The 11898-nt window shown below is 42.6% G+C and overlaps 1 protein-coding gene across 1 annotated transcript; it reads right to left on the bottom strand.

The window, feature by feature from the left end:
* Positions 1-4379: 4379 nt before the first annotated feature.
* Positions 4380-10060, bottom strand: LOC124699548 (transcription initiation factor TFIID subunit 6-like). The gene is made up of 12 exons (XM_047231836.1): positions 9851-10060; positions 8615-8701; positions 8310-8411; positions 8115-8223; positions 7181-7287; positions 6952-7089; positions 6783-6878; positions 6541-6665; positions 5836-5968; positions 5629-5754; positions 5058-5169; positions 4380-4898 (listed from the first exon to the last, which is right to left on the bottom strand). The coding sequence occupies exons 1-12, from the start codon at positions 9974-9976 to the stop codon at positions 4513-4515; spliced, it is 1647 nt and encodes a 548-aa protein (XP_047087792.1). The 5' UTR covers positions 9977-10060; the 3' UTR covers positions 4380-4512.
* Between the last annotated feature and the right edge of the window lie 1838 nt (positions 10061-11898).

Here is an 11898-nt window from a genome sequence, read left to right as displayed (position 1 = left end):
TTTGCAGCGTATTAAGATGAGAAAAGGAAGGGCCCATTGGGGACGCACCTACAGAATAGATGAGATAGTTTGTTTTCCCACGAGCTATGAATAGGTTGTTAGATTTAAACAAACCGTTGTGCCATTTCTGTAAATAGTTAGATGTGTGACATAGACAATCGCATATGTTTCACCTTAATAGTATAGATAAAGTAGATTCCCTCCTGTTTAAAAGTAATGATAGCAGAAATTTAGAACAGAACAATAATCGCCTGTGATGTGACATGAAAGACGATAAGACCCAGAATTAGTAATCCTGCATCAGTACATCTTGGTAGGATAAAGACGTGTTAGTTGAGAAATAGTAGGTGTTTGTTGTGTCATTTGAAATTTTGAAAAGCTACGCCTAATGGTGTGGAGTTGTTTGTTGCGTTGAGATAAATCATCTTGGACGTGGGGGGGGGGTATTGTCCATCCTGAAAATGTGACACCAGGCATTCACCAGTTTGCTCTTAATAGTAGAGATAGATAAAGTAGATTCCCTCCTGTTTAAAAGTAATGATAGCAGAAATTTAGAACAGAACAATAATCGCCTGTGACGTGACATGAAAGACGATAAGACCCAGAATTAGTAATCCTGCATCAGTACATCTTGGTAGGATAAAGACGTGTTAGTTGAGAAATAGTAGGTGTTTGTTGTGCCATTTGAAATTTTGAAAAGCTACGCCTAATGGTGTGGAGTTGTTTGTTGCGTTGAGATAAATCATTTTGGACGTGGGGGGTATTATTGTCCATCCTAAAAATGTGACACCAGGCATTCACCAGTTTGCTCTTAATAGTAGAAATAGCATCATCCTAACATATACTGTTCTGTCAAGTCAAAATATATCATAAATAAGGTAGCTCAACTGAATCTTCAGTGCCCATGACAAAAGTTTTTCTGAAAGCAACCGATCTGCTGGTGTCACCCAGCTATCTGCAGCCTCCAATAATTTCTAAAAGCTGGAAAGAGACAAAGATTAGCTTTATGGCCTTGACGCCGTTAGGAGATTAGCTACCTCGACCACCTTAATTAGTCTGTGATGCGATGCATGTCAACGTCTGGCCAGCTTCATCTGCCACCTAAAACAGGTCTCGCTGGCGAGCAATGCCCAAAATGCCCTCCACTACTAGCACGAGCCTATCCAAACTAGAAAGCGAGTGCTAGGAAAATGGCTTGGCACCTGTTGTGGAAAACGTTTTATCAGGATTGCATCCTACACGCTTTCAGAAAAGGGATTGCATTGTACACATGCTGCTAGCTAGACCTTATCGTAACTTGATCCTTCTACAGAATATAGAAACACCCAGCCTAAAAAACACACGTTCCCTGCAAACCATGCGTTTCAGCCAGCAATCAAGCACTTCCTTTACTTCAGTCCTTGAAGGTAAAAAAAATGTAGGATTGCTTGGTCATGAATTTGAGATAGTAGAAAAGTTAACATGGATTGGAGTAGTTCGAAACCTGAAATACAGCATGCATTAATTGGGAAGAGTTTCAAAAATTAAGCTTTTATTCGACCGTAAATGCCCACACCACTATATCTTTTTTTTTAGGTAGCCCACACCACTATATCTATATGCATTTTGTTTGGCAAGTTCCTATTGGCAATACATAGTTGTCTCGTCGTCATCATTGTTTGCCTCGGAGTCTTCCTATGATGTCCCTTCCATCAACTCACGTAGGAAATGACATCGCAAAATTAAGAAAAAAGGCCTTATGCATGGTCGGAACAGAAGAAGTTGTGTACAAAAGTCAGGGTGATTGACTCGTTCTGTCATGCAGAAGCACCAAAATGTGGGCGTTTGAGATTTTGCGATCATACGTCGATGCAATAGGAATCAGAGATCATAGGGGCAGGAGTCCATCGGAAAATATACCTAGCAGATATCGTCACCCTAGCAAAGGAGTATTGCGATCGTTGCAAACACAAACTCTTTTTTTTTGTGAAACACGGTACAACTCTAGACTGGTAATTTATAAAACAATCTAATGTGTCGCATAAACCGGTCTTCCAAAATGAAATAAAAAATAGATACTAGCAAAACCATCTCTGGAGGCATGACACGGAGTAAAATTAGTTAGACGAGATGAGACCGGTCGAGTGGTCTCCGTTTCGAGAGTGTCTCAACTGAAAATTCTGCAGATATGTCCATATCCTATTTCGTTTCTATTTCCGAATCTTGTTGTGAACCAAAAGAAGCACTCCGTGGACGCAATTTGCTTTGGAGATGGACAAAGCTCTACTTTTGCCATGGTAGTAGGATAGGTGAGCCCATTTTGGTAATTCCGTCCACAACGAGCATGCGACTCGGTAGCGGCGCAACAGTGCAAAGCATTCCGTCACGATCGGCCGGAGAATCTTGACGCTTAATCCCGACGTGGACGCGTCGGTTCGCCACGGCCAAAGGGGCACAACCGTCATTTCCAGGCAGCGACGGCTGACGAACCGGATGCCGTCATTTCGTTAACCCGGGCGGATCCTCTGCGGCCATACCCGTCCGTCAACGTCCACGAGCTGAGTAAAACTGTGCACACGGGATCCGTGATGGGCCCCACACGAGCTCGACGCGGCAGGGCAGATGATTGGTTTATCCGCCAACATCTCGGAGGCGGGCCCACCTGCCCGTGGTGTCAAGCTTTCTTCACGTGATCCTGGGAGATTTTGGGGTTTGCTTGCCCATGATGCGGGATCCCATTATTGTGATCGACATCGACAGATCGCTCTCACTACTTTCCACACGACGACTTATCTTGGGCGATCAAATGATGTTCTTGCTACGATGTACTTATCTTGCTTTGTTTTTGGCTCAAATAGGATTTGCAAGTGGAATAGGACGCGCTATTCACTCTCCAAGCACAAAGTTCGGCCATCCCAAAGTCCAGATTACCCCTGTTTTTTAAAAAGAAAACTCTGCACCATCTTTTTCCTAATATGTGTTTGTTCGAGCAATGTGTGAGGTGATGACCTAGATGGAAAATATAAAAAAACAAAATAATGGAACAATTGGGGAACAGAAGGCCGGACATGATTGTCGATGACGTCCGTCGAGCTTTACACATTGTTGCCGCGTCGTAGCGACCTAACATACTGGTCGTCCGGTCCTATCTAATAAAATGGGAAAAATATTGAATTCATCTATTATGGGTTCAAAGTTTCTTAGATGGAGTATTTATATAAGTTTTCACTAAAGAGGCATAAAAATGTGGTAGAAATAAGTGAGGATAAAAGATGGAATTCACCCAAAAATATGTGAATATGGCGGTGTGATTTCTATTATTGGAAAGATTTTTTTAATATGAATCCAATGGTATAATTTTTGTGGCATATATCTTATATTTTATTGATCAAATTTATAGTCAAACTTGTTCCTCGAAATACGTAATTGCCCATTAACCGGTATAAAGGGAGTACTACATTTATATTATTATTAATTCAACCAATGCAAGCTACATTGAAAATAATGACATCTACTTCCTCCGTTTCAATTTACTAGTTCTATGTGTATCCCTAGGTCATTAATTTGAACAACTTAACATAAGATATATATTAAAAAATATACCATTAGAAATTTTGGTTTTATATTTTCTAATGGTATAATTTTTATATCAAATTGACGATCTACGTACACGTGCAGACCTAGTAAACTGAGATAGAGAGAGTAATAGAAAAAAGTAGCAATGCTTCGTTTTCTGCATAGTTGTCAATTACAATGCTAAAATATAGATTAACTTCGAATAAATTTTAGACCTAAAACATAGAGTATTTTAGAATAGAGGAAGTATCTTGAAAGTTGCATGTTTATGAAACAAGTTTCTTTTGAACCGGGAGAGAGTGAGTGGCATAGAATTTTTGTGATATATATCTTATATTTTGTTAACCAAATTAATAGTTAAATTTGTTTCTCGAAGTGCCTATTTGCCCATTAATCCGGTATGGAGGGAGTACTAGTTTTTCTCAATTTTACCACGACGTAAACTAAATCGGAACTGAGGAATTATATCTTTGATGAAGTGTTTAGATACATCCAAATATGCAACAACTTATATGGAACGGAGGGATTATTGAACAAAATCCTAACATTATGAAAATCCATATGATTTTATAATTCTACATAACAATTTAATGCAATATCAGTGTTCGAACTTACTATAACAAATGACACACTGTTTATGGAAGAAGAAAATTCAGCGCAAGTCCGAAATGTTTAACGCCTATTTTTCACGACTGACTTCCGAGTCCCAAGCTTACCAACGTTGCAGCCTGCAGGTTGATCAGTCCTGTGGCGTACGTGACCAAGCAAGCCACGTACAGCAAGTGCACGGCAATATATGGCAATACTTTTTTCTTTTTTTCCAAAACAGAGGTAAAAGCTTTGTCTCATCACACTATATTAATTGAAACGGAGTTTAACAACATCCTGGAGTTGAGGCTGCAGGTGGGACTATTCAACTCACATGGATCAATTCTCCCTTAGCCTACGAATTTCTCTCTAGAGGAAGAAGGATATCTCTGGCGGCTGGATGAACGAGAAGATGGCTTCACCGAACACATCGTGCAACGATGCCAGGAGATGCCCAGCGTCTTGGTCCTCCTTCCAGGCCTGCCTCAGCACCGCGGACACCATCTGCGCATGGTGGTTACCTCCCTGGTCTCTCCGGATCAGGCCTGCTGCTGCTATGCCATCCGCCATTTGTCCAGACGAAGATGCTTGCATCATGCTGGGGTTGGGTAGCTGCGTGGAGAAACCATCCACGCTTCCTGGCATGTTTCCTGCCATTGTAGCGGCTGAAGACATGGAGCTCATCGGCACATCGGATGCCATCTTCTTTAGAGGTGGCTGAGATGCCGAGAGATCTGTACTAGACTTCCGTTTATCTGAAATGTGCACAACGATAACAAGCCATTAATTTTAATGATTTCAGCCTTTTGTGTATTATGTGCATCCAAGATGAGAAGGTGCATGAGGACAGGTTTTATTGGATTAATTGCCGAGTAATAATACATCGATATACAGTAAATATAGTGAGCACTTACTTGGGTTGTTAGTTGCAACTCTTTTATTACTCCTCAAAATTGGCTGAGTTGACGCAGAGAGCAAACCAGGAAATAACTTGAGACGCTCATACAAGCATTTCCCTGCAGCACACTGAAAGAATGGATCTCGCAGTAAGCAACAAAATAGCCATTGGCAGGTGCACCATAATGTATTATGCTTTGGTAAGTAAATAATAAAACCAGGTGCTAGTGCGCATGCAAAGGAAGGTTTTTTTCTTTACTAGCCCACACTTACTGAGTTTAAACAACATAAAACCATATATCCATTAAATCTCTACACCTAATGAGATCTGACAACAGGGTTACACATGCCAATTGACTGGTGGGCCTACAGCTTCTCAACTTCTCCATCCGCCTAGCACAAACCATATTCAGTACCATATAAGGCACACCAATTCACATGTGGGTCCCATTTGTTATATTCTGTTTGGAGTAAGATAGGGGAGATCTATGGTTTTCTGTTAATGCTTTTGCCTAAGTAAATATGGATCAGTGCAAAAAATTAAATCAAACCAAGTTTCTAAAATGTGCTCTATACTGTGAAACTAACCAGCAGGGCACCGTAAACCCGCCATGCTTCCTTTCTTTTCATTTCATTCGTCTGTTTCTCAAGTTGCAATTCCGGATCCAAAAGTTGCATGTACGGCTGAAGGTTGGGCAAAAGCAGAAGTCTAACCTGGTAATCAACAAAAACTGTCAGCGAATATTTCAGTATTCCTCTAAAGTTTAACCTAACTGGAGATTGAACAGGACCTACCGCACTAGTCCCCAATGCAGATATCCCTTGAACAGCACCATAATGCTGTGTCAATGCTTTGTGGGGATCAAGAAATGCATTGATCAATGTCTTTGTTAACCGGATTTGGAGATTGTGATATGCGTGGCCATATCTACACAAAATCATTTCGAGTAAATTAAGAGCAACAGCAAATGCACAAATGTTAAACCAAGTATAACTTTTTCCTGCAAATGGCCTACAGAAGTATATGAACAATATAGCAGTTGATTTAGTGAATGTTCGTAAAGACAAAAACTGCAGTCCTATGAAGCAGAATAATCTAATAAGTGGTTCGACTTTTACCATTTAAGTATGAAATTGACAATGGTCATGCCGTGTTCAAGACAACACAAACCTAAGGTAGAATGACGAATAAGAAATAAAAAATCTAACGGAAGAATAATAAGGAATTGGAGGTCAGACCTCTAGTGACTTACCCTGAAGTTGGCGCTCCTCCTTAACTTGGTACAGGAAAAAATATACTATAGCACACTTTATAAAGCGTACACAATTTCATAGAAGGAACTATATTGAATTCGTATGAGTGGACCTATAGATTAAAGTCTGGGATACGGAGTAAAGAGCTTACAGAAGTTGCATAGATTCTAAATAATCACATCTGAATCTGGAATAGAAATTGAATATTGCTATACTTAAATCCTGAAAAGCTCATTATACACTCACTTCCGACATACTGAAGCAACCAAATTCGCAGAGAAGTCTCTAAGCTCCCAATGGTTGTCAGAAAGCCTGTGCCCTAGCCTTTTCGCAACGATGCACGTGATCATTGATGGCATTAACTGATGCAACTGGCAATGAAAACAAGGATTACTTTTAGAAGGAATATGCTGAAAGCACAATTATGCAATGCTTTAGCGAAACAAATGGCATGCAAAAGTATCAAAACTTGATGGCCAGCCACTTACATATGGTTCAATATGAATGTGTGGATTGCGGAGAAGGCTTTGGACAACACGCATGAGAGCAAATAGAACAGGAAGGTCAGCCAAACTCCTGGTAACCTGAAATTTATACAGATGGGCAGTTTAACATAACGCCAGTCCAGCCACACTGCTATGAAAGTAAGATCACGACCTCATCTGCAATGAAGTACGAAAAGTAAGGGACCAGCGGATGAAGGCCTGAGTCTTTTGACAAGCTCACTAATGCTTCTCTAAAAACTGGGGTGCTTGATCTGCTCATAGTAAGCTCCGCTATTTTATCGAAGTACATCTGCAAAATAAATAAATAAGGAAAGAACGTAAATATCTCGTAAAGATCTAAATTAATAGATATAGGTATGTACATATCATAATCATAATACCTGGAGTTCTCTAGATAATATATGCTTAACAGGAAGCTTTATGTCAACTGGTAGTCCATCATCCTTCACATGCTCAGTCCTTTTATTTTCCGCTGGTGCTGAAATTGCTGAGGCAAAACAATGGTTGTCAAAGAAAACGAAAATCTCAAACCGATACAAGTAAAAAGAAGATCGGCTATAAACAAACGATGGACCTAAGGACTTTTCATACATGCCATAGGGGAAAAGCAAATTCCCTTCCCCTCCCCCCCTCCCAACTAGTTCCGACATCTAACTCACCCCCTGAATTCTAAAATGAACTACAAGACATTCTCAATGTCAAAACCCCCGTAGACAATTCCATTAAGGTTTTCAACTGACATGGCGGCTAGATACACCTTGAGCTCCCCAGCCTCCTCCTCAACCGATGCCAGAAGCAGAAAAGTGCTATTTAACCAGCTCAGCAGGAATCTCGACACCGCAGCACCAGCCACTCGCCCTCCTTGCTAGCGCCACTTCCGGGTGCCAAACTCTGGTGCCACTTCTGGACGACAAGCTCTGGTACCACTCCAATCTCCAGAACAATGCACGTGAGTGGAGGAATGGAGACGAAAAGAAGCGGAATTGGAGGAAGAAAGATACAGGCTGGCGTGCATGCCCTTGCATTTTTATGAGTCTGGGTAGATTATTATTTGTTGATTTGATGGCTTTGACCGCGGCTAGGATCAACTTGACGGCCCGTCATGTATAAAAAGGCTCGCTTGCCTTCAGAACAGGGTTGGCAATAGATAGGTGTGTAAAGTGGACTTTTCCGCTTCATAGCTGATCCAGCTCTCATCCTCTCGCCAAAAAGTTGAAAAGAATGAATATATTCCTTGGCAGACAGAAATATGAGCAGAACTTGTGGAGATGTTAGAAGTGAGAAAAAGACATTGTGATTAATATAGGAGCTAACCATCGATAGGAGGATTCTCTGGAATTGCAGGCTGGACGCCCTCAATTGCTAGCCAGTGTGCTACAACTGCTGTGTCGAGAGGAGCTTTCGGTAGAGGAGCTTCAATAATCTGCATGCGGCAGACATATCTCCAATTCATTACCAAAATAAAGTAAGTGTAAATTTATCTGATTCATTTATCAATAATGTCCTTACCTCTTTGAAGTCGACCTCCCTGTCATCGATATAGAAGAGATCCTTATGGCCCACAGCTCTTTTAAACCGCAAGGGGTCACCAGAAGCAAATCCGTATACAGGCTGAGTGAAAATCCAAAGCAATAAAGCACATGGCATCAGCTAGACTGCTTGAAAACTTGTTAACTTGCTTCCTGAACTAAATCAAGGGAAAATGTACCAAAATGATTTAACTACCCAAGTCAATTTTGAAGGCATACTATGTCTAGTTATCTACCAACTCTGCATTCATCATCCTATTTTTTTATTGTTGGAAGGAAAGGCACCTCAACATTCCTGAGGCTGAGAGCACTGTCAACATCGTCTGCAGTCAGAACTGTCCTCTTTGCATGCCGCATACACTTGATGGCCTCCTGGAACAATGCACAACACACTTAAATTAATATAACATAATACCAAGGAGCAATGATAGATCTTGAACATGTGAGCTACAATTAAAGATAGAGCAGGAATATCATATATTTTCAGGAATCCATGGAAACTTCTTGAGTGATGAAATTAGCGTTTGTAGACAGGAGGCGAACTGCGTAATCCAATATTAAACAGCTAGTTCCCCCCCTACTGCAATTTGGTCCACCGTCCTCACTCAACCACGTCGTGAAATATACCCTCACAGTTCTTAGTTTTATCGGCTTTCATTAAGGACCATTGGATTGCAGTGGCACAGTGCAGCTAGCTTACCTCCAACCGTTATATCCTGCAGTTACCTAATCCCCAATCGTCCTCCTGCCTAAGCTGCTCTTCCAACATCTTTCCTATCTCCACCCATGCTAAACCAACGGATTTAGGTTAGGGAATTGCTGCTTTCCAGCTACTTTTTACTTTGCTTAGCGGATTTAGTGCAAACATGATTTAAGCAGGTAGACTGTTTGACCATAATGCAATCCAATGTATCTCCCATGTCTAAGCTAACCGTGTAAAGCTGTGTGTAAATTAAGGTTCACATAATTAGCGGTGATACATACCCAGTTTTTATTGAGAGGGTTTCATGCCCATGGATAGAGATTACTTCATGGCTCTGAATTGAGATGGAATATTCAGATTTGTGTATGTATTTTAGATGCCTCAACACATTCATCATAGTTGCTTACTAGAGAGAGCTAGTTATAGACACTGAAACTTCGTTTGCTGTCGGCTTCTCATACCGTGGCAACCTTTCATCTACTGAAAGAAGTGCTCTAAACCTTTCATCGACCGAAAGAAGTGCTCTAACCCTTTTATCTACTGAAAGAAGTTGCTCTAAACCTTTCATCTACTGAAATAAGTGATCTACTTAATTGACAGTCGGTATGGGTTCTAACTCTCAATCCCCTTCAGATTTGATGGATTGATTATACCAGTTTCAATACTCTTCAATCACAGGCTTGGGCTATAAGCTGATCTCCTCTAATTGTACATTGCATCCAGATCGAAACTCCATAGGACCAATAATAGGTTAATCGAGGTAAGGATTGCAGGGGTGATTCGAGAATAAGACAGCAGCAAGGGGGGCAATGGCGGACCTGCATGATCTCCCGGAGGCGGTACTCGACGTCGGGGGCGAGGGCGGCGGAGACATCGGCGGGGAGGGTGGGGATGCCGACGCTCTGCGCGATCACCTCGATCGTCTCCTTGGGAACGATGCTCATCCCGCCCTCCTCCTCGCTCCCGTAAACCCTAGCCTCGCTCGGATCCCGCGGGAGCAAGCCCCGGGAGAGGAGGTGGGGCACCGGCGGGAGGCAGAGATGGGGACCGGCGGGAGGAGGCGGGGACGCTGGTTCGTGGGCTCGGCAGCGGGGTCACTGGTCGGCCGGCTCGTCGGCGACGGCGACGGCGACGGCGACTGGCTAGGTCAAGAGGGCGGCGGGGACGAGCGGATCGGTTCGGGGGCGGGCGAGAGGGTTAACCCTGGTTGCTGACTGGGCACGGTGACGTGGAGAGAGTGCTGACGTGGATCTTCTAGCTGGGCAGGATTGTGGAAATAATGATGACATGGAGCTGCTGACCTGCTGGGTACGTAGCACAAAATGCACAACAAAAATTACATGAAAATGTAGACATATGCCATGTACATCAACCATGACACCAGATTATTACAAATACAAATACAAATTCAAAACTCAACTCCACATACGAAAACAAATAAATCTAGCTGCGAGGCCCACAAGGGTGTCTCATGTGTTTAATGGCGTAAGCTATTTGCGCAGGGTCTTTGTCTTGCGTAAGATCTTTTTTTTTATTAGAGTGTTGGTGAGTGTGAAGGCAAGATAATGCGGAGACAGAGGACTAGCTGAGGTCATCGGGGAAGGAGCTGCGGCGACGGAGAGGAGAAAGAAAGGACGAAAAGGGAGAAATGAAAGATGAAAGGGAAAAAGATGGAGCGGCTGACATGTGGACCCTACCTCCACCTCAGCTCCATGTCCACGTGTACTTCCAACTCGGCACTGATAAATGGGCCTCATATGTCAGAACCACTCTCAACACGCTATCAAGCGACCATTAGTACGATTTGTGACTCCATGTCCTAGATTTGGTAGTTTTTTGCAGAACTTGGCAATACAAGTACTGACATGTTGCCCTAGTCCAAATTGTGGTAGTTTTTTTGTAATTTACTGTCATTAGCTTCCTTTTTATTTACTTTTTTAGTTGGGCATGCTTTTGTTGTTGTCTCAACATCTTTCTCTCTTGTATGGTGTGGTAGCTTTATTTATAAAGTGGGGTGAAATTAAGCCTATTTCGAGGAGGAGGTTTGGAGAAGAGAGAATAGTTTGATAGTTGGACTAACCTACAAATTGACCAAGGAAAATTTGGGAAACATTGACAATACTTGAGAGAAAGAAAAATTATCAAAAAAAAACTCGACTTTCGTGTTTCTTTACCCCAAATGTTTTTTTTAGAGAAAGTAAAATAATTTTATTTTTTTTGAAACGGAGGCAAAAGCTTTGCCTCATCCATTAATTAAGAAGTGGGTGCCCGGGTTTTAGGAGAAAGCCGGGCAAAAACCTACAACAAGCAGGCCAAACCCGCACAAACAACACACCCACATAGACCACAATGCGACCCCAACAAACACTGAACACGACACTCCACCGCAACGAAGAAGACATGCCATGGCAATGGGAGGCACCCGTCAACCAACGCGGATCCCAGGAAGGCAATGGCCAAGGTGGCGAGAACCTCGAAAACCTCTCTGGCAACGATAGCTCCGGGCACCATTGGCATCAACCCCGACTTAGCAACCATAGCATCAATATGAGCCACCTGTCTGCCGGACTCAGCCGAGGAAGAGACTGCAACGTCAACATCACCACACTTCTCAGAGGCAATGTGCCTGACATGGTGAAGAAGCCACATCCGAGAACTCGTGTGAGCCGGGCCTCACTTCCTCGACGGGAGGAGGCGTAAGCACACCACCAAACAAAACTGCAACGTCAACATCTGTCGGAGCCGTGACTATCGAGCTCGCACCAACACAAGGAGAGAAACAACCACGAGGAGTATGTTCCTCTCAGTTTAGACTTTGGAGCGGTGAACCATCTCAATCCCTAGAAAAGGCTAGACACGCAAAGTG

This window comes from Lolium rigidum, chromosome 1, assembly GCF_022539505.1.
Source record: "Lolium rigidum isolate FL_2022 chromosome 1, APGP_CSIRO_Lrig_0.1, whole genome shotgun sequence".
Taxonomy (NCBI): domain Eukaryota; kingdom Viridiplantae; phylum Streptophyta; class Magnoliopsida; order Poales; family Poaceae; genus Lolium; species Lolium rigidum.
Note: the sequence above shows the minus strand (reverse complement) of the source record. Positions and strands in the feature narration are given on the sequence as shown.